We start from the raw sequence: 22,409 nt of genomic DNA, 5'->3' as shown, positions 1-22,409 counted from the left end.
GAATTCTGTTGTATGACTATAACAACTTTTTTGTCTGTTCACCAGTTGTTGGATATTTGAGTTATTTCCAGTTTGGGGCTATTAAAAATAAAGGTTTTCAGGACAAAACAAACAAAAAACAAAAGAGGGAACTGAAGCCAGGATTTGAAGCAGATGAATTCGGAAGGTGAGATCTGGAAAGTGCTTTAGCTGTCTTCTTATTTTTGGAGAGCCGTCACCCCACCACCCGCCCCCAGTTTTATAAACAAGGAACTAAGGCCTGAAGCTTAAGCTTAAGGTAGACTTATAAGGGCTCTAAGATCCTGAGCAGCAGAATCAAACCCAGATATCCACATTGGCAATACCATAAGGGCAGCATCTTCAGCATCTAGCACCACACAGGTGTTGAAGAAATAGTACTTGGAAGAAAGGCTGAATCTCTTAATTTTCTGTCCAATGTGATGATTTCTTTTACCTGACCTTGCATTGTTTCTTTCTGTCTCTCTTTCTTTCCCTTTCTTCCTGCCTTTCTTTCTTTATCTCCCTTCCTCCCCCCTTTCTCCTCTTTCCTTCCTTTCTTCCTTCCTTTATCTTCCTTTCTTTTCTTTCTTTCTTTCTCTCTCCTTCTTTTTCTATCTTCCTTTCCTTCTCCCTCCCTTCCTCTGTCCCTTCATTTGTCTCTTCCTCTGCCTCCTTTTTCCTTGCTTTGTCTTTCTGTCTTTCATTTTTTCAGAACACATTCACTACGAGCCTACTTTATGCCAAGAACTGTTTCACTGGAGACCCATCAATGTCCTCAAGCCTGCTCTCCTGGGATTTACATTGCATGAGGAGGTAAACAGTAAGCAAGCAAGAAAACAAGTAAGAATGACTCAATCTAATCTTCCTATTAGACTTAATGTCTTAATTGAAGGTAAGTACTTTCCCTGACTCTTGAGAGTTTGTAACACTCAGATAAGACTATGAGGATCAGTACTTTGTCATTTAAAAGCATGATGGTTAAGGTATCAAATGACTTGGCCAAGATCACTTAGCAATCTGCAAAAATAGTTCAGCACTTACGTAATTGTCTGAAAACAGTTGTTTTTCTTTATGAGCTACTCTGGAAGGGCATCATGGACAGATCCAACTAATTTCATCTCCTAATTGGACAATTACAAAAGCTTCCTAATTGGTCTCTCTGTCTCTAGTCTTATGTCTTAGACTTTAGAGCCTGCAAGAATCACTGTTATGTGAGAGATGTTACATATGCAGACTCCCGGGTCTCAAGCCTGGAGATTCTGATTCAGTAGTTAAAGGTGGTCCCCAGAAGTGTTCATTTACCGTGCCTTCCCCGTTCCACCACCAAATTCTCATGCAGTTATGCTGAAAGAAATAATGCTCTGATCTTACTCTCAAATCCATCCTCTCTGCTGGCCCCAGAGTTATCTTTCTAAAATATAAGTCTCATCATTTCTTTCTCTTGCTCAACAACGTCTATTGGTTCCTGGTGTTTACAGGACAAAGTTAAACTCTAGAGTGTGCCATTCGAATCATTTCTTTTTTTTTTTTTTTTTTTTCTGCAACGCGTGGCTTGCGGGGATCTTATTATAGCTCCCCGACCAGGGATTGAACCCGCCTGCTTGGCAATGAAAGTGTGGAGTCCTAACCACTGGACTACCAGGGAATTCCCTCAAATCATTTCAGTCTGGCCTTTGCTTGTCAACCTAATGCCAAATGCACCCTCTCCTTCTCCATACACTTAATCAGCCACGAAGCTTCTACTGTTGTTCCTTGAATATATTCTTTCTTGACTGCGATTTTGTCCATGGTAGTGCTTATCTTTGGAATGCTCTTTTTCTTTCTGTGCCTGTCATTTTGTAAGATTCGCTAAAAATTCACCTCTTCTGTGGCCCACCATTGTCAGCTTTCCCCTCTCTACGTCTCTTTGAACACTTTTCATGTACAATGTAGTATGTAGTGGGATTATCAAAATAATTATATGATTTCCTGAATTCGATCCCTTCATGAGCCCTCCTCATAAGAGATTTTTCAAGGGCGTGAATCATTTTTGTGGTGGTTCCAGTGTCTGGTTCAATAAATTTTTTTGGAATGTATGTGCGTGTGAGTATATAAATTACCATACAATTTGAGCCAGATTCTCAGCACACTATAGAGGATTAAAACAACAACAGTAGAGTTGTTACTTATTCAATAGTTCTATTTATTGGCTCAGGGGAAAGGTGTTGATAGGTGAGTCAGACGGTATTAAGGAATTCCTGCTAGGTGCCTCTAGGGCACACCTGGGAAAGAGGGCGAGCCTTTGAAGGGAAAATTGACAGGAAGTGAGGAATACCTCTTCCCTGCCTTAGGCTAAGGAACCCAGGTGGGAAGACACTCTAAAGGTAAGAATAGTGGAAATTTTCATGGAGACACAGCTGGTCAATTAGGGCAGTGGACATGGGCCATGAGTACAGTCACCAGAAAGTTCTTTAACAATTCAAGTGTTAAGCCTGACATTTTAAGCATTCACTAAGGTCTTCTGAGGCACTCAAGGACTCTAATTTAGGAAACCCAATGCATCCCTTCCCAATCTCCCACCCTCATCCCTCCTGGCCATTGTGGCCTTAGGGCAGTGCCCCCAATACTGTCTTAGATTGGGAGGTATAGGTTGAAGGAAGAGCTTTGGTCTTGAGCATTCTTGGTCCAGTGGTTAGGGCTCCGGGCTTCCGCTGCATCTACTGAAGGGGGCATGGGTTCAATCCCTGGTTGGGGAACTTAAGTTCCCACATGTTGTGTGGTGTGGCAAAAAAACAAACAAGCAAACAAAAGGTTAGTTCAGTCCAGCATTTTCTTGGACTAAAGGGATGTATCAAAAAGAAGTTGATTTCTCACATCATGTCAATACAATTTAGATAACTCACCTTCCCCCCGACCTCAACCAATGATGCTTCATATGCCCAGCTTCTTGCAAATCAGGAAGACAAGTCTGGTTGTTTTGTGAGGAAGAGACGGAAACAGTAAAGAAGATGATGGATTATACATCCAAAGCCAAAGCCACTTGAGAAGTCTGAAGTAGAATTATGTTTCTAAATCTTCCACGGCAAGAGAGAAAAGTAATACTAAACCTCCAGAAAAACTTCTAAGGAGTCAGGGACTCTCTTCATTTTCAAGGCCGCACCTCAACATCCTCTTATACACCCCCAAAGCCCCCTCATTTTAAGGGCTTGTTAGCACTAGAGAAACGTATTTCGGAGAGAGTTAATTCTGTGGAGGAGACCAGAAACCTTAATCCCATCATTTTACCTTTACTAAGAAACTCCTCTTCCATGGGCCTCCAAAAGCAGCCCTAAAATATGGAAGAGAATACTAACCCTGGTTGGTTGTAAAAAGTGATAATTAACCCCAAATAATCATGTCATACTTCAAAATTAGACAAATTGTCACAAGCTTTTTCGTTTCTTAAGAGAACAATTTTCAGAGGAACATGCAATTCTGCAATTCTTTAAAGGGGTTTAGAGTTGTTCAGTTTATATTTGGGCAAATGAGGCCCTTCACTCATTTTTCTTTTTTAAATTTATTTATTTACTTTTGGCTGCGTTGGGTCTTTGTTGCTGTGCATGAGCTTTCTCTAGTTGTGACGAGCGGGGGTTACTCTTTGTTGTGGTGCACGGGCTTCTCATTGCGGTGGCTTCTCTTGTTGCGGAGCACAGGCTCTAGGCACACGGGCTTCAGTAGTTGTAGCGCATGGGCTCAGTAGTTGTGGCGCACGGACTTAGTTGCTCTGCGGCATGTGAGATCTTACCAGACCAGGGCTCGAACCCATGTCCCCTGCATTGGCAGGCTTAACCACTGTGCCACGAGGGAAGTCCCACCCTTCACTCATTTTATTCTTAAAAGATCTGGCCTTCCTCTGTCCAGATACCCTGGAGGTCTCAATACCAGGATGTTTGTAGGGGTGATGATTGATGCAACTCTTTTTTTTTTTTTTTAATTTTTATTTTATATTGGAGTATAGTTGATTAACAATGTTGTATTAGTTTCAGGTGTACAGCAAAGTGATTCAGTTATACATATACATATATTCATTCTTTTTCAGATTCTTTTCTCATATAGGTTATCAGAGAATATTGAGCAGAGTTCCCTGTGCTATACAGTAGGTCCTTGTTGGTTATCTATTTTAAATATAGCAGTGTGTACGTGTCAATCCCAAACTCCCGCTCTATCCCTCTCCTGCACCCTTCCCCCGTGGTAACCATAAGTTCATTATCTAAGTCTGTGAGTCTGTTTCTGTTTTGCAAATAAATTCATTTGTATGATGAATTTGGCCAAAGGTGTTCATAATTTTCCCAGCAAAGCCCAGGTCCTGTCTGTGGTTATCTAGGGAAGTGAAACAGCAATTTCCCCACCCCCGCCCCCAGCTCCCGACCCACCTGGGAAATCCAATAGGAGAATAAGGCTTTCATGTGACCCTGGAGGCAAATCTTCCTTTCTCTCTCCCAGAGGCTCATCAGTTCTGGGGTGATGGCCCAGGCTTTTCCCCAGGTATCTCTTAAGCATCCCTGATGATCATCCTAAGTACCAGGGGAGGCCGGAAGGATACAGAAGCTATGGGGTTCAAGCTAACCTGGTTTCCCAGGAATCCTGCACGGTCCTGCTATGTCTTTGGATTTCTGGAATGAAGACAATACTCTAGGCCAGAGCTGAGCCATCATCCCTTGTGTGAGAGTGGAGATTGGAGAATAAAACAGAGGAGGAGAGAAAAACTCCTTTGATTGACCACCTACTGCATGCCAAGCCCTGTGTTCAGTGCTTCACATATTTTCATGGATTCCTCACCAGAACCCTCGGGGTATGATTATTTTCTACTTTCTTATGAGATAAAATAGAAGCCCAAGAAGGTTAGGTTTCCCCCCAAATCACATAAGTGTTGTTGACAGAATTCCAACTGAACTTGTTCTCCATGAAACATGCTCTTTCCCTAAACAGTTAACCGTAATGAAAGCTCTGGAATCTGGCGTGGTATTAACTTATTTTCTCCCCTGAAAGATTAGGGCTTGTCATAACTCCACCACAGAGGGTCATATGAGAAAAAAAATGTTTGATAAGAGGGTCATACGAGAAACAACATGTTTGAAAAATGCTTTGCATGTACCTGGTCCATAAAAAGCCCTCAATAAATGTTCATTATTATTATCATCGAACTATATCATGAAGCATCACGGCTCAGAAGTCGCATTGGGCCAGGAGTCAGTACCTGTAGTGTATTAATTAGGATGCAGGCTAAGCTACTGTGGTGGGTTTGAAAATATGTCCACACATTTTTAAATACTCCTCCCTTCAAAATGGGGAGCCTACTTCCCATTCTCTTTAATGAGAAGAGATTGGGCTGGACTTGCGGACCCTTCTAACAAGCTGAGTGAAGTGGAGGTGACAGTGGTTGATTTTGGAGACTGGGTCATAAAAATGCGTTGTGGTTTCCTTCTCTCTCTCTCCCTCCCCGCCCCCTCATCAGTCACTTGCTCTGGGGAAGCCAGGAGCCATGTCACAAGGACACTCACCTGTGAAGTCACATGGCAGGGAACTGAGGTTTCTGCTAGCAGCCGTGTGAGTGGAAGTGGATATTCCGGCTTTAGTCAAGCCTGGAATGACGGCAGGTTCTTGAGAGACCCTGAGGCAAAACCACACCGTTCAGCTGCCCTTGAATTCCTGACCCACAGGAACTAGGAGACAACCAATGTTTGCTGTTCTAAGCCACTGAGTCTGCGGGTAATTTGCTATTGAGCCATAGATAAACAATATAGTCACTGTCACAAAGAGACAGAGAAGTACAGGAACGGGACTTCCCTGGCGGTCCAGTGGTTAAGACTCTACGCTTCCAATGCAGGGGGCGCGGGTTCGATCCCTGGTGGGGGAACTAAGATCTCACATGCCGTGCAGTGTGGGAAAAATAAAAAATAAGAAAAAGGACAGGGGCTCCAACCATCTAGTTTATTTCTGTCTCATGAATATTCCAAAGAAAGGAGGTGGGTTCTGCTTCACGAGGCCATCAGAGACCCGGGTTCCTTTCTCTCGCTGTTTGGCTGTGTCCTAAGATATGTTCCTTGTTCATATGGGGAAGCTGACTTACCAGTTACACAGCTGATGTTTTAACCCCAAGGGAGGGGATGAGAGAGTGGAAAGACAGCATTTTCCTTGTAGGAATTCAAGTTTTAACTTTTGTTCCCATTCCATTGGTGAGAGCTTAGTCACAGGGTCACACCTATTTGCAAAGAAGCCTGAAGAATGGAGGCTCCCGCTGGACAGTCGGGCTGAAGCTCGGGCATGTCTGTGATAACAGGAGGAAGTGGAGGATGGAATGTGGTGGATGGAGGCCTAGGAACACCCCTATCCCCAGTCCCAGTGTTGGCACCTTCTCTGTGGCTTGCAGTGACACTTTTCCAAGGCTCAGTTTTCTCATTTATAAAATGAAGGATTGGGGACTTCCCTGGTGGTCCAGTGGTGAAGACTCCACGCTTCCACTGTGGAGGGCTCAGGTTCAGCCCCTGGTTGGGGAACTAAGATCCTGCATGGCGCCGCCAAAATAAATAAATTAAAAAAAAAAAAAAAGATTACTGCACATGATGTTTCTAACCTACTTTATTATTATTATTTTACTTTTCATTTTATGTTGGAGTAGAGTTGATTAACAATGTTGTGTTAGTTTCAGGTGTACAACAAAGTGATTCGGATGCCCATAGACAGGTATCTATTCGTTCTCAAATTCTTTTCCTAATTAGCTAACCTACTTTTAAAAAAAATTAAAAATACAATGAAGGATTGGATAAGCTTGGTGGTTTTCAATTTTGTGTGTGTGTGGCAGAATGTTGTTTATTAAATAATATTTAAAAAGACACTGCATGGATTAGAGATATAAAAACAGAGCTGATCTGTTTGAATCATGTGGGGTTTCTGTCTCTTCTCTCCACTCCCCTCACCCCATCAGTGGCCCCATGGAAAGCTATTTCAAGCACTAGAGCTCTGTGAGGCACGATCAGTCTCACCGAGTGAGAGGTTCTCCTGGCTTCCTTCCAGTTCTGGTATTTTTGAGGCTCTGATCACTCACCTGTGTTCCCTGCCCTGGGCTGGCGCACAGCCCTGTCCTGCTTGGCAGCTGGGGGCTTGTACCCGGCATGTATTGGCGGAGGAAGATGGAATGAGCCCTTGCCCTGGGTCTCCAGCCTCACCTCATTTCCTTTCATCCCTTTTCTGATCTTGCAACATATCTCTCCTTTCTCCTAAGGCAAGTGAGGGTCCCCCGTCCCTGGACCAGGGGTCTAGGTGCCCGCCGTGGAGCTCAGGAGTGTTCTGAGGTGCCGGTACACCACCACCGTAGGTGACCTCGTGCTCCACCCCTTGGATGGGGACGTGGAAATTCTCAGAGCACATGGGCTCCCTCCCCAGGCTAAGACTTTTGCTAACCCTCTTGTCTCTTCTGGGCTGCCATTGGCCTCACCTGGATTAGGAGCTCAGGCTCTGTCAAGGTTATAGACCGAGAATGTGGACTTGCTCAGCCCTGACCAAGTTTGTGAGTGACCCCCAGGGACCAAAAGGGGACATGCCTCCCCCCTCTGATTTTTCCCTACCCCAATTATCCTCAGAATTCTCAAGAATACAGACTGCCATGGGGAAAGTTACCTAGGGGGAAGAGAGTTCCTTTCTTTTAGTTCATGACCATCAGAAGCTGGCTCCTCCACAGATAAACATTTCCCTCCCTGCTTCCTGAGGTTCCTTCCAGAGAGTCTGCCACCTTCTCCCAGGCTGGCTCCAGATGCTGAAGGGGAATTTGATAGAGGCCTTAAGGAACAATCCCAGGCTATTCAGAAGACCAGTAACCACTGCCCACAAACAACATTCTAAGAATGGCTGGGACAATCCCACTCCTGGGCACATATCCGGAGGAAACCATAGTCTGAAGAGATACATGCACCCCAGTGTTCATTGCAGCACTATTTACAATAGCCAGGACATGGACGCAACCTAAATGTCCATAGATGGGTGAATGGATAAAGAAGATGTGGTACATATATACCATGGAATATTACTCAGCCATAGAAAAGAATGAAGTAATGACATTTGCAGCAACATGTATTGCCTAGAGATTATCAAACTGAGTCTAGTAAGTCATACAGAAAGACAAATATATGATATCACTCATGTGGAATCTAATTTTAAAAAACAATACAAATGAACTTATTTGCAAAACAGAAAGACTTACAAATATCGAAAACAAACTTATGGTTACCAAAGGGGAAACGTGGCAGGGAGGGATAAATCAGGAGCTTGGGATGAACACACACACGCTACTATATAAGATAGATAACCAACAAGGACCTACTGTATAGCACAGGAAACTCTACTCAGTATTCTGTGACAACCTATATGAGAAAAGAATCCAAAAAAGAATGAGTATATGTATATGTATAACGGAATCACTCTGCTGTATACCTGAAACTAACACCACATTGTAAATCAACTATACTCCAATAAAATTTAAAAAAAAAATTTATCTTAAAAAAAAAAAGAATGGCTTGGGGCGGGGTGGGGACTGGGAGAAGATGAGGGCCAGTGGACCACCCCGGGCTTCTTAGGCTTCTTACATTTCTGGGTAAGACATTGGGACACAGTGGTGGAAGGTAGATTTACCCCAGGTTTGGAGGCAAATGATCTTCAAGAGTGAAGCAGGTCCACTGTGAGAAAAGAGTTATGGGCAGTGATGACTGGAGGGCAGGCATGTCCTTGTCCCAGTGGGACAGCCCCTGCTCAGACTGTTGTCACGTGCAAACGTGGGCTCACTGTCACTCTCAACATTTTAAGAGGAGCTGGAAATCCGAATGTTGCGTAACACTTCCCGGTTATTGAGAGGTTGCACAGAAAACAAAACACCCTCTGCTGGTGGGTTTTGCTCTGTGATGTAGGGCCCGTGCCCAATGCATCTTCTTCCCTGTAGTGTGTGCCACTAGTTCTCAATTTTTAAAACGAAGGTAGAGATTAGTCCTGACATTTTTTTAAACTTTGGGTTTATTTATTTATTTATTTATTTATGGCTGTGTTGGGTCTTCGTTTCTGTGCGAGGGCTTTCTCCAGTTGCGGCAAGTGGGGGCCACTCCTCATCGCGGTGCGCGGGCCTCTCACTGTCGCAGCCTCTCTTGTTGCGGAGCACAGGCTCCAGACGCGCAGGTTCAGTAGTTGTGGCTCACGGGCCTGGTTGCTCCGCGGCAGGTGGGATCTTCCCAGACCAGGGCTCGAACCTGCATTGGCAGGCAGATTCTTAACCACTGCGCCACCAGGGAAGCCCAGTCCTGACATTTTTAATGTCATGTCCCTCCCCGTTCCCTCTCCCCACTGGTAACCACTAATTTGTTCTCTATATCTGTGAGTCTGTTTCTGTTTTGTTCTATTCACTAGTTTGTTTCATTTTGTATTTATTTTATTTATTTATTTTTCATGTTTCATTTTTTAGATTCCACATATAAGTGATATGACACAGTATTTGTCTTTCTCTGTCTGACTTATTTCACTTAGCAGAATACCCTCCAAGTCCATCTATGCTGTTGCAAATGGCAAAATTTCATTCTTTTTCAATGGCTGAGTAGCATTCCATCGTATATATGTGCCACATCTTCTTTATCCATTCATCTGTGGATGGACACTTAGGTTGCTTCTATATCTTGGCTATTGTAAATAATGCTGCTATGAACACTGGGATGCAGGTGCACGTGTCTTTTTGAATTACTTTTTTCGTATTTTCGGGTAAATACCCAGGATTGGGATTGCTGGATCATGTGTAGTTCTATTTTTAGTTTTTTGAGGAACCTCCATACTGTTTACCATGGTGGCGGCACCCCTTTACATTCCCACCCACAGTGCATGAGGGTTCCCTTTTCTAAGGGCTCTGTTTGGAGCGATGGCCCTTCAGTGCGTGTGGTGCCCCCTCCAGCCAGCGATATTCGTAGCTGTCTGTCTGCTTTCTGGCTCCATCTGCTACCTTGGGGCCCAGGAGCAGCAGTTTTCTCTTTGCTGTCGCTCCCTGTGGAACTTCTCAGCTGGGATTAGTTACAGGGGGAAACACTGGGCTAACATTCCTCCCTCTCCCCAGAGTCGTCAAAGGCCCTGGGGCCTGCCCGGAGGGTTTGAGTCAACATCAGGAGACCAGGTTGGGCAGGAAGGGAGGATGAAGGGACGGACTTGAGTTGCAGCTCCCCAGGAGCATGAGGCTTAGCCGGCTGGAAGCACAGGCTGCAGCTAACAAGAGAATATTTATTCTTGTTCATTTTCAAGTCCTTGGCTTGGGTCCAACTGGTCCACTGCCCAAGAACCGGATGCAGGAGGAAGGCTTTTTTTTTTAAGCATCTTTTTTTTTTTTTTTAATATTTATTTATTTGGTTGCACTGGGTCTTAGTTGTGGCAGGGGGCTCCTTAGTTGTGGCATGCGAACTCTTAGTTGCGGCATGCATGTAGGATCTAGTTCCCTGACCAGGGATCGAACCCGAGCCCCCTGCATTGGGAGCGTGGAGTCTTATCCGCTGCGCCACCGGGGAAGTCCCAGGAGTCTGGACTTTTAATGCCGGTTTTGGAAGGTGGGAGCGAGACCCACCTGTGACAGGTGTCACCCTCATTCCCCTTGGAGGGTAGGAGGACTGATTCCATCTGTGTGATCACCAGGCTGTGCTCTTTCCTTCTCTCCCTTGACCCCCAAGACACACACACACACCCCTAAATGGTGGAGGTGGAGGGGTGCACAGCAGTGTGATAACTACACACACAGATTCAGGAGCCAGAGCTCCCATGTTTGAATCTGAGCTCCTCCGCTTACTATTTGTGTGTCCCTGGGAACGTTTCTTAACCTCAGTTTCCCTGTTTCTAAGCAATGACAGTGACACCACTTCACAGGGTTTTAAATGAGGATTAAATGACTTAATATCTGAAAACACAGAAGAGTGCCTGGGCAGAGCCATAATATGGCTTTGTTAAATAATAATAATAATAAATGTATATATATATATATGAATGATCTACTCTATGAGGATAATCTGGAAAGCTGTTCTTTGGTCAAATAGACTTTGGTAGCCATACATCTGTACTGGAAGTTAAAATTAAGTTCTCAAGTTATTCAGTTTGCAAGAAGTCTGAGGGATTTAGCCGAGGCACATTCAGACTACAAAAATAGGTCTGTGGCTGTGGGTTATATTAGTAGTGATATACTTACTAGGAAAAAGGAGGTGACAGCTCTACTGTAGCCTACATTGGTCAGATCATGGCTATAGTCAGTCCTTCTAAGAGCCTGAGTTATTTCTGGGTTCTTTTTAGTTATACATAAGTTGCCCATGGTTCTGACAGGAAATCAATGCAATCTAACTATCAGGTTGGCCAAAAGGTTCGTTCAGTTTTTTCCATAAGATGGCCCTAATAGCACTTAGTTGTCTTTAACTTCATTCAAAACAATTTTGTTAGATTGTATCGTGACAGCTGTCATATCAGTGTGCATTTAATAAAAGACTTATCAAAATTGGTGAATTTTTGTGTAGCCATTTTAATATTGAAGATGGAAGAAAAAAGGCAACATTTTGGGCACATTATGCTTTATTATTTCAAGAAAGCTAAAAATGCAACTGAAATGCAAAAAAAGATTTGTGCGGTGTATGGAGAAGGTACTGTGATTGATCGAATGTATCGAAAGTGGTTTACGAAGTTTCGTGCTGGAGATTTCTTGCTGGACGATGCTCCACGGTCAGGTAGACCAGCTGAAGTTGATAGAGATCAAATCGAGACATTCATTGAGAACGATCAACGTTATACCACGCAGGAGATAGCCAACATACTCACAATATCCAAATCAAGCATTGAAAATCATTTACATCAGCTTGGTTATGTGAATTGCTTTGATGTTTGGGTTCCACGTAAGTTAAGTGGGAAAAAAACCTTCTTGACCCTATTTCCACATGCGATTCACTACTGAAACGTAATGAAAACGTTCAGTTTTTAAAACAATTATGACAGGTGATGAAAAGTGGATACTGTACAATAATGTGGAATGGAAGAGATCATGGGGCAAGTGAAATTAACCACCACCAACCACACCAAAGGCTGGTCTTTGTCCAAAAAAGGTGATGTTGTGTCTATGGTGGGATTGGAAGGGAGTCCTCTATTATGAGCTCCTTCCGGAAAGTGAAACGATTAATTCCAACAAGTACTGCTCCCAATTAGACCAACTGAAAGCGGCACTTGATGAAAAGCGTCCAGAACTAGTCAACAGAAAACACATAATCTTCCATCAGGATAATGCAAGACTGCATGTTTCTTTGATGACCAGGCAAAAACTGTTACAGTTTGGCTGGGAAGTTCTGATTCATCTGCTGTACTGACCAGGCATTGCACCTTCGCATTTCCATTTATTTCAGTCTTTACAAAATTCTCTTAATGGAAAAAATTTCCATTCCCTGGAAGACTGTAAAAGGCACTTGGAACAGTTCTTTACTCAAAAAGATAAAAAGTTTTGGGCTTCCCTGGTGGCGCAGTGGTTGAGAATCTGCCTGCCAATGCAGGGGACACGGGTTCGAGCCCTGGTCTGGGAAGATCCCACATGCCGCAGAGCAACTAGGCCCGTGAGCCACAACTACTGAGCCTGCGCATCTGGAGCCTGTGCTCCGCAACAAGAGGGGCCGCGATAGTGAGAGGCCCGCGCACCAAAATGAAGAGTGGCCCCCGTTTGCCACAACTAGAGAAAGCCCTCGCACAGAGACGAAGACCCAACACAGACAAAAATAAATAAATAAATAAATATTTAAAATAGTGTGGGAAAAAAAAAAAAGTTTTGGGAAGATGGAAGTATGATGTTGCCTGAAAAATGGCAGAAGGTAGTGGAACTAAAGTGTGACTACGTTGTTCAATAAAGTTCTTGGTAAAAATGAAAAATGGGTCTTTTATTTTTAGTTAAAAACCGAAGGCACTTTTGGCCAGCCCAATAGAATCAACATTCATAGCGAAGCCCTCACTTTTTCCCTTAGATAAAATTGTCTCTCGATGATAATAAAAATGTGAGGCCCCAGCCAACAGATCTTGCTGGCCTCTCATCACACAAGTCTTGCCTGAAACATTGAGACCAGTTCTAATTTTGGTTGCCACAATTAGAAAGGGGTACCAATACTGGCAAGGCTGGGGAGGAAGCTTGAAATATGACAAATTCGGACTCGTGGAGACAAGCATAGCTGTTAGGCTGAAAGTGAGGGGACACAGGAGAGTCACAAGAGCTGCCTTCAGACCATGGAAGGGCTGCCATGGGAGATGGAGCTAGATAAAGAACACATTAAATACTGTGTGCTCAGAGCTTTCCATCGCATATCCAATTAAATGCCCACAGCAACCCTGCGGAAGTAGACAGACTATTGCATGTAACCGCGGGCGGAGGGGGGGAGAGAGGTGAAGTGACCATCACCAGTGCCCTGATGGATATGTGCCAGGGCCAGGGATCCTAGGCTGTCAGATCTTTCGGCCTCATCTCACCACCACTGTAACGTGATCGCAGGATGCAAGTGTAATATTAGAGCTTTCTAATACTGTGTGTGGGAGTTATGCAGTGATTCCCGACCATCAAAGATAGCCAAGCAGGGACTTCCCTGGTGGTGTAGTGGTTAAGAATCCACCTGCCAATGCAGGGGGCATAGGTTCGAGCCCTGGTCCGGGATGATCCCACATACTGCAGAGCAACTGAGCCCGTGCGCCACAACTACTGAAGCCCACGCACCTAGAGCCCGTGCTCTGCAACAAGAGGAGCCACCGCAATGAGAAGTCCGCACACCACAACGAAGAGTAGCCCCCGCTCACCACAACTAGAGAAAGCCTGCACGCAGCAACGAAGACCCAATGCAGCCAAAAATAAATAAATAAATTTATTAAAAAAAAAAAAAGATGGCCAAGCAAATTAATGCTTGATAACTATCGTCAAGGGATTTATTGAAAAGGCGATTTATTTATGCCCTGTTGGAGAGTGGAAATCGTTCATCTGTGAAGGTGACTTCTGGCTTTGAGATTCTGAGTTTCTGTACTTTGGGGTAGAATATACACTTTAGATATATTAAGTGATTTTTTTTCCCCCTGTATTTTTCACTTCCTCTTACATCCCATCCCGTTCTCCCACTCATGTGGATATTCTGTTCTGGGAACATACCTATTTTGTTTTATTTATTTTATTTTATTTATTTGGCTGCAACGCGCGCGGCATGCAGGATCTTAGTTCCCGGGGCGGGGATCGAACCTGTGCCCCCTGCAGTGGAAGTGGGGAGTCTTAAGTACTGGACCACCAGGGAAGTCCAACACACCCTTTTCAAAAAGAGGGATGTGGTGGCCGGCAGTTTGGCAGTTGGGATATAAGATCATACTATTCTCTCTGGTGGTGGAGTTTATTTTTTTACTAAATTTACTCAGGAGATTATGTTACACTCCTCAGAGGAAAACTTGGAAAGATTAGAAGAGGAAGCAGTCACATTACCTCTCCTCCCCTCCCCTCCAGTTTCCTGGCACCAGGCAAAGCCCAAACCCATGAATGTGGGATTTAGGGCTGGGATTGATTTAAGATTAATATTCTGCTCTCCTACTAGCATGGGGGACTTGATATAGAAATCAGGTTGACTCTTTGAAAATAAGTTATATTTCTTACACCCCTGAGCTTGTGAACAGAGACCTATTTTAAGCTTGGGAGACGCAGGGTGTGCTCCGAGTCCTAACGCAGTTTGCAAATCTGAATTTTTTGGTCCTCTGCTTCCCCCGTGTGGACATACATGGAAATAAGTTCAAGATACCACTTGCCCCAGGAGTGTGAAATTGGACTGGGGAGAAACCTCCCCTAGGAACTGGTGGAGGTGTGAAGGCCGGTGAGGGCTTATGACCCTAGGAGGGAGTCAGGAACTGTTCTCAGGGGACAGGTTCCGACCTCGTACAAGCTGTCAGTGATTCAAGAGGCTTGCTTCGTATTCACCATTTTTATTTTTCCTGGAGACACTTGGATCCAGTAAGCGAGGGATTATCTGCAGGCCCCGAGTCATGCACCTCTGCAGTTCTGGGCCACGACCAGCACCCATGGGCGCCGTGCCAAGCCTCCCACGCCTCTTCTTCCCGGGGTTTGGAGTAACAAGTCTGTGGGTTTCTCCCTTAGCTTTTCACACCCTCTCTTCACCGTCTGTCCCTGAGCTACCACCTCCACACGACTCGACACCATCACGTTTGTGTTTGCCGCATCCCTGATTCCTGGCAGAGGTACAGGGCAGGGCTGGTCCTTTTGTTCTGATACGCGGGGAAGGGGAGCACTTGAGCACAAAGAGGGGCTGTGAATCGCCGGGACCACCCTGGCTGGGATCCAGGACTGTCTTCTACCTGCAGCCTACCTGCCTCCTTCCCTGGCCAGCTCCCTCCTGGGTGACTGTCACACTGCCCAACCTCACCCCATCCCCCTCGACAGATAGATAGCAGCTATGGCCTGGGGCCACGTCCCAGCCCTCTCAGGAGAGAATGGGTTCGCTGGGCCGCCTCCAACCTGCCCCCTGGGCCTCCGCTCTCCAGCTGGGATCCAGGGACCCACAGGCCTGGCCTGACCTCCCTCCCTCCCTCCCTCGGCCCCCTCACGCCTCCAGACGCTGCCGCAGCCTGCGGTCCAGGGCCAGGAGCTGCCTCAAGAAGCCCCTGTTGGGGATGATGCCTCGGTGGTCCTTGACTTTTCTGATGGCCTCCACGAGGGTGAGGCGGTGGTACAGCATGAGGTAGGCCAGCACCAGGGTGGCCGAGCGGCTCACCCCCACGGCACAGTGCACCAGGATCCTCCCTGTGAACGCAGACACGAGACACGGCTGGGGACCCTGCGGTGGGCTGGAGGAGGCTGGGGAGAGGGCCCCACGGACAGGCGGGGAGGAAGACAGGTGAGCAGAGGTGCACGGAGGCACAGACTGGTGACGGTAAGAACCCAGATCCTGGCCAGCGGGGGAGCCTGGACCGGATGAGATGGAGAGCCCGCAGCAGCACAGAATCCGTAAACCCAAAAGGGGCTCGAAGGGAGAGGGTCATCCCTAAGGCAAAACCGAGCTTTGCACCGAGCAGGGCTTCCTTCTACATGTGCTGAGTGCGTCCATGGAAAACCCTTTAAGTCTAACTGGGTCCTTCCTCAATCTCCCAGTCACTTTGGGGTGGATGATTAATAATATATTTTTTTCCTATTAAAAATTAAAAAAAAATTTTTTTTTGGCCACGCTCTTTGGCGTGTGGGATCTTAGTTCCCTGACGAGGGATCAAACCCACACCCCCTGCATTGGAAGCGTGGAGTCTTAACCACTGGACTGCCAGGGAAATCCCAATATATTTTATATATATATATATATTTTTTTCCTGATCACTAAAGCAAGACAGGTTCAAGGTAGAAATCATTAGAAAGTATAGAAATATATAAAGAAGCCAACAATTGAAAAATATATCGCCCATAATCTTACCACCCAGGTGCAACTTTCCACTCTCTCAACATTTGGGATTATTTCCTTCTTTTTATGGACTGCCTTGAAAAGATGGTTGAGAGGCTAGTTTCCTTTCCTGAGCATTTTATCACATCATTCAAGTCTCTCTCTCTCTCCACACCCAGACCCCTGGGCTGTTCTCTAACCCATTGTCTGTTGGTCCTTCCCTCCTCCTTGCTCCCCTCCTACCTCCCGGCTGGCTCAGTGCCCGGTGGATGAAGTCAGCGGCCGCCTGGAAGTGGACGCTCATATCGAAGGCTGGCGAGTCGTGGGCCTCGACCCCCAGGTAGCGGATGCCCAGCCCCTCGTAGGCCTCGGGTGTCCCTCGCCACCTGCTGTGAGAGGCGTTGAGGACGTGGCTGATGCCCAGGCGACGGAGCTCCCGGTGGTTGTTGGCTATTTCCCTGCATTGAGGAGTGGAGGTTAGGGGGGCGTGGAGCCGGGCAGTGGGACCAGACATCCTTGTCGGTACCCTGACCACTGCCCGGCCAACATCGTTGGCTCCAGGTCTCCACTTCACTTCCTGAGGACCCGAGATGGGCAATGAGCCGGAGACTTGTCCTGGAGCAAAGGTGGGGAGTCCTGGGGAGATTTTGCCTGGAGGAGAGAAGACTGAGAGATGGGCAAACAACAGCCATGATAACATATTGAAAGAATGCTCTGAGGCGGAAGGACTTTACTTGATCCATGAAAAGGATTGACAAGGTTTGTGCTTCATGTATGGAAGTACCTACCAACGGTGGAATCTAGCTGGAGAAAGATTGGGGCGCCTTGGGAGAGAGGGACTTTCTTCACACCAGGGTATTCAAGTAGAGAGAGGAAGTCAATGGATAGGGTCTGGAAGTGGCAGAGGGAATCTGAACATTGGATGGGTTGTTGGACCAGCTCACATTTAATGTCCTGCTAAACTTTTTTTTTTTTTTTAATTTTATCTTAATTTTTTGGCCATGCCGTGCTGCATATGGGATCTTAGCTCCCTCACTAGGGGTTGAACACGAGCCCCCTGCAGTGGAAGTGCGGAGTCTTCACTACTGGACCCCCAGGGAAGCCCCGTCCCCGTTACTGTGGACTCTCTCTGACGCCCAGAATCTTCTTGTGTTTTGCCAGTTACTCCTCGCTCATGGTTACCCTCAGCTCAGCCAACATGATCATATCAAACGCCCTGTCCAGCGCCAACTCCTCGAGCAGAAAGAGCCCTGAACTTGAACCTCCAAGTCCTGGCTCTGCTACTTACGACCCGTGTGACCTTGGGCCAGTCCCAACTTCTCTGAGCTTCCGATGCCTCCTCTGTAACCTGGGGATAGTGGTACCTACCTCACAAGGCTGTCGTGAAGATTAAGAGAGAAAAGGCATGTGAAAAACTCCTTGTAGCCTCTAAAGCCCTTGGGAGAGACAAGTGGGGCCTCCTCTTTCTTTGACGTCCTTCTCTCCATCGACCCCACGCACCTGAGTGGGCCTCTGCACACTCTGCGGCTTGGCTTGGTCAACCTTTCGCCTCACTGACCACTGTTCCCGGCCCCAGGGATGGCCTTTTCTCAGGGTACAATAGGTGGAAGGTCAGAGAAGTCATCTAAATGTCCAGCCCTTAGCACTGGCACGCAATCATACATTTTGCTAAATGAATGATATGATTACTTGAACAGAGTCTGTCTGTCCAGAGTTGGGTCTATCAGTAATCCTGTCCAAACTCCCCCAAACCCTCCTCCACTCTGCCCATGCACCCCGTCCCCTCCATCCTCCACGTGGAAACAACAGCACAACTCAGCGCCTCTCTGCCACTCTTCTGCTTTCTTCCTGCACATACACACACACACACAGACACTCAGCTGTGGCCCCAGTCTGCTGGGTACATACTGGTCTCCGAGGTAGAGGCCTGGCCAGACCTCGTCGGCGTGGTTACAGGCCGTCTTGCCCGTGTAGAGAAGCCTTTCCAACTCAAAGACGTTGAGGAAGGGATGCTGGACAGCTGGTACCTCTTCCAGGGCCCCTCTCGTGCGAACAGGAGGCCTCGAGCCACTCCGGGAGAAGCGGGCCATAAATGTCACCGAGGCCCAGAGCCAGTTACCGGGGCACATCTCAGAGGCGGCAGGAACCGTGGCAGCCACAGGGGTGGCCGCGGCGATGAGGGGTCGGTCTCCAGGTAGCTGCTGCTGGGAGAGGCAGGGATGTGAGACACACTTGAGCGAGTCTGGAGCAGCTGCTTCCCTTCCCGCCAGCTGGGCTGGCCCCTGGGGAGAAGATTCTCCAGGGACGAAGGTGAAGTCTGGCCCTCCGGTGCGGGAAGTGCTCCGGATGCTCCTCTCGTCTGAGCTGCGGCAGCTCCTTTTCCCTGCTCTTTGGCTCTGCCGGGCAAGGAGGTGGGAGAGTCACATGTCCTTGTTTATGGGAGACGGAGCTGCCCGGCGGCTGAGTGTCTGCTCCGCCACTCCAGCCCAACTCCCAGCGCAGACGTAAACACGCACGCAAGCATTTGGTATTTGGGTGGCAGGGCCCGCTGCCGGAGCCCTTGCCAGCCAGAATCTGGGTCTCGTCTGTCTGAGGCTACAGGCGGAGAGGCTGCAGAGCTGGCAGGGGGGTTGGGGGTGGCTTTGGACCCATCGGGGGGAATTAGCATGAAGACAGTGGCAGCAGGGGCTGTGACACAGCACGCCTGCCTCCTCAGTGCCAGAGGGATGGGCTGCTTTAACCCGTTCCTGCCCTCCCTCTGCCTCAGCGATGAGCCTGCTCTGGGAAGTCTATGGTGGGGATGGGACGAGCAGGGAGTAGTAATAAAGTGTCGGTGTTTGAAAACTACTTGCCGAAGGCCCTTGCTGACGGAGGGAAGCGCCAACCTGTGTGCGCAACAGGAAAGCGTCCTCCTTTGATCAGCATACAGATATCATGGATTAAACCTCATCTCTCTGGGTCCAGGCAGGGCTGGAGCACTGTGTGTGTGTGTGTGTGTGTGTGTGTGTGTGTGTGTGTGTGTGTCTGTGTGTATGGGTGGGTGGGGAGAGGAGGAGGGAGGAAAGGGAAGAAATGAGGGATCCTGCCAGGCCCAGGGGCTCAGAGTCTGGAATTAGCATCTGTGTTGCTGATGGAGTTTAAGTGGCCCTACTTAGCACAGGGGGTCCTCAATGAGGGGACTTGGCGGATGCGCCTCTGACTCTCTGTGGACAGCTGGGCCTCCTGAACGTGGGACCACGCATTGAGCTGCAGAGCTGGGAAGGGCCAGCCTTTGAGACTTGCCCTGGGAACTTCAGGGCAAGAGCCACGCCCACCCCCCTTCCTCTTCCCCCTCCTCCTCCTCCTTCTCTTTCTCTTCCTCCTCCTCCTCTTCCACTTCCTCCTCCTCTTCCTCCTCCTCCTACCCCTCCTCCTTCTCTTCCTCCTTCTCTTCCTCCTCTTCCTACCCCTCCTCCTCCTCCTCTTCCTACCCCTCCACCTCCTCTTCCTCTTCCTCCTCCTCTTCCTCCTCTTCCTCTTCCTCCTCCTCCTCTTCCTCTTCCTCTTCCTCCTCCTCCTCGTCTTCCTCCTCCTCCTCTTCCACTTCCTCCTCCTCTTCCCCCTCCTCCTCCTCTTCCTCTTCCTCTTCCTCCTCCTCCCCCTCCTCCTCTTCCTCCTCTTCCTACTCCTCCACCTCCTCTTCCACTTCCTCCTCCTCTTCCCCCTCCTCCTCCTCTTCCTCTTCCTCTTCCTCCTCCTCCTCTTCCTCCTCCTCCCCCTCCTCCTCCTCTTCCCCCTCCTCCTCCTCCTCTTCCTCTTCCTCCTCTTCCTACCCCTCCTCCTCCTCCTCCACTTCCTCCTCCTCTTCCCCCTCCTCCTCCTCTTCCTCCTCCTCCTCCTCTCTTCCTCCTCTTCCTCCTCCTCCTCTTCCTCCTCTTCCTACCCCTCCTCCTCCTCTTCCACTTCCTCTTCCTCTTCCTCCTCTTCCTACCCCTCCTCCTCCTCTTCCTCTTCCTCTTCCTCCTCCTCCTTTCCCCCCTCCCCCTCCCCCCTTCTCCTCTCACACTGTGATCCTGACCCTCTGAAAAGGTGGGCTGGTCTGAAGGATCCCCCTCCCACTCCCTGTCCTGTCTTCTGCCCCAGGGACTCAAGGGAAAGTCCACAGTGAGAGGCCATCTTTGTCCTGCCCCCAGCCTGCTTCCCCAGCCACGCTCTCAGCCAGGGCCCAGCTCTCCCCATCCCCCATCCCCCAGGGCCAGAAGAGATCTGGCGCTCACAGGGCAAAAGGAGCAAAGGTCTTAGGATCAGGACCGGAGAGGGGAGACGGGATCTTGGGGTGTTTAGGGAGAGAGGCTGTTTTCCCTGGCTGGTCAGAAGGAGCACAGAAGCAGAGCACGAGAGCCACCACCACCACAGCCATCAGCTTCAACATCATCGCCACCGTCATCTACTTTTCCTCCGCAGGCCTGAAGACCCCACCATCTGGTTCCCAAACAACCTTTCCTGGAAACAGATTCTGCCGCCTGTGTGAAGCTGAACGGTGCAAAGAGAGCGGGAAGCAGACCAGGTGTAGCAGGAGCTCCGTGTGACTCTATTTCTCCCCATTCCGTCACGGGGTGCCCCCCCGGGCACTCTCCAAGCCCATCCGCAGGCTTCTGGGGGCCCTGGTCCGCCGCCCCCCTCCCTCCCTCTGCGGTCGCGGTTGTAACAGGTTCATGGCTGTCGCCCAGCCCTCGTCAGCCCAGACAGCCTGGCGCGGAGGGCGGAGGGAGGGAGCCCAGGCGGGCCCCGCAGGTTCGCTCCCAGGCCCCTTCCCCCCGCCTCGCCCCGCAGCCCCGGTCCCCGCGCTCGCCCACCCGCCCCGGCCCCGCTACCTCGGGAGGCGGCGCGGGTCTCAGTCCCGGAGGCAGATCGCAGGCTCAGACAGCCCCACGGCCATGACTCTGCTGCCACCGCCGCCTCGGCTGCCAGCGCCAGACCAGTTGACGGATTAGCATCTATTTTTAAGCCATGACACGCACGTCGAAGCAGGGCTGGTATCAGTGTGCGTGTGTGTCAGCGACACGCAGGGACACAGCCTCACACCCGCTGGCCCGAGTGGACACGCGGCGTGGGCCACGCAGCCCGCACCCCCTGCGGCCCCGCCTCACAGGCATGCTAGTGTGTATGTGTATTTTCGGAGCTGCGCCAATGACAGGCACTTTGCCTAAAGCTGACATTATGTAAGTCGTCCCAGACTGTGTCTTGAGCACACACGCTCCCCCCCAGGCAGCATTAATTAATTACACAGACACGAGGATGATTCCCACTCACTTGTACATTTCTCCTTCTCCGAGAACACCGTGGTACAGATAACTATTGTTCGTAACCCTGATCAGTATTTACTATATACCACGTGCTTCACATATCTTAGCTCATCTTATCCTCACCACAAGTCTGTGAGGGAGGTGATATTGTTATTGTACCCATTTTAGGCAGGTGGAGACGAAGAGGCACAGAGAGGCTAAGTGATCTGCCCAGGGCACGCTCGGCATCGCCAGAGCTGAGCTTCACACCCTGGCTGCCTGGCTGGGAAGTTCAAGTCCTTAAGGGCTTTCTGAACAAATGTCCCCCGCACAGTGGGGAAGGCACAGTGGATTTCTATCCGGAAAGCCATTTCGGGCAGCTCAGCTCCTAGTGAATTTCCCTTTCCTCCACTCCTGAAGAAATTCATGTGCTGCTTTTTGGGGATATTTAGCTTCACTCGCTTTTCTACCGTAAGCACCTTGTAGGCTCCAGTATTGTAAACACTTGCAAGGCAAGGACAGTGTTGTGGTCCCCGGTGCCCAGCTCACTGTGTGATGTGGAGGTGGGGGCAATAATGAATGTTATCAGGTGACGCTTTGAGAACCAGGAAGAGTCCAGGAGAGCTGCCTGACAGGAGGAAGGCAGGAAGAAGATAAGGTCATGCTGGACCTGGCTTAGGATGGGTAGGCAGTATCTACTGTAGCTGAA

General features: G+C 48.6%; 1 protein-coding gene and 1 long non-coding RNA gene across 6 annotated transcripts in view; one reads left to right on the top strand and one right to left on the bottom strand.

The window, feature by feature from the left end:
- Positions 1-5,612, top strand: part of LOC309619668 — a 42,419-nt gene extending 36,807 nt beyond the window's left edge. The window contains exon 3 of the long non-coding RNA XR_014239127.1: positions 713-5,612. This is a non-coding gene — a long non-coding RNA (uncharacterized lncRNA). The remainder of the gene's footprint in view (positions 1-712) is intronic.
- Positions 5,613-13,865: 8,253 nt separating this feature from the next.
- DUSP26 (dual specificity phosphatase 26) lies at positions 13,866-21,562 on the bottom strand. Of its 5 annotated transcripts, none has more exons than XM_082374579.1 (5): positions 21,290-21,562; positions 18,345-18,640; positions 16,680-16,894; positions 15,618-15,811; positions 13,866-14,041 (listed from the first exon to the last, which is right to left on the bottom strand). In XM_082374579.1, exons 2-5 carry the CDS (start codon positions 18,563-18,565, stop codon positions 13,964-13,966), a joined length of 708 nt encoding a protein of 235 aa, XP_082230705.1. In that variant the 5' UTR covers positions 18,566-18,640; positions 21,290-21,562; the 3' UTR covers positions 13,866-13,963. The 5 variants fall into 5 exon arrangements, with proteins under 5 accessions (XP_082230705.1, XP_082230704.1, XP_082230703.1 ...); XM_082374578.1 differs by having other exon boundaries at positions 18,345-18,637; positions 21,290-21,561; XM_082374581.1 differs by lacking the exon at positions 13,866-14,041 and having other exon boundaries at positions 14,961-15,811; positions 18,345-18,637; positions 21,290-21,559.
- Positions 21,563-22,409: the final 847 nt, after the last annotated feature.

This window comes from Balaenoptera borealis (assembly GCF_965194805.1).
Source record: "Balaenoptera borealis genome assembly, chromosome: 21".
NCBI classification, from domain to species: domain Eukaryota; kingdom Metazoa; phylum Chordata; class Mammalia; order Artiodactyla; family Balaenopteridae; genus Balaenoptera; species Balaenoptera borealis.
This window is presented reverse-complemented; position numbering and strand designations above follow the sequence as displayed.

Coding starts and splice junctions, on each gene's coding strand:
- DUSP26 (XM_082374577.1), bottom strand. CDS start 17,136: ATGTTATCATGGCTGTTGTTTGCCCATCTCTCAGTCTTCTCTCCTCCA. Junction 15,812..16,679: donor GGCACTGAGCCAGCCGGGAG/GTAGGAGGGGAG, acceptor CTGCGTTCACAG/GGAGGATCCTGGTGCACTGT. Junction 14,042..15,617: donor GGCTGCGGCAGCGTCTGGAG/GCGTGAGGGGGC, acceptor TCTACCCCAAAG/TACAGAAACTCAGAATCTCA.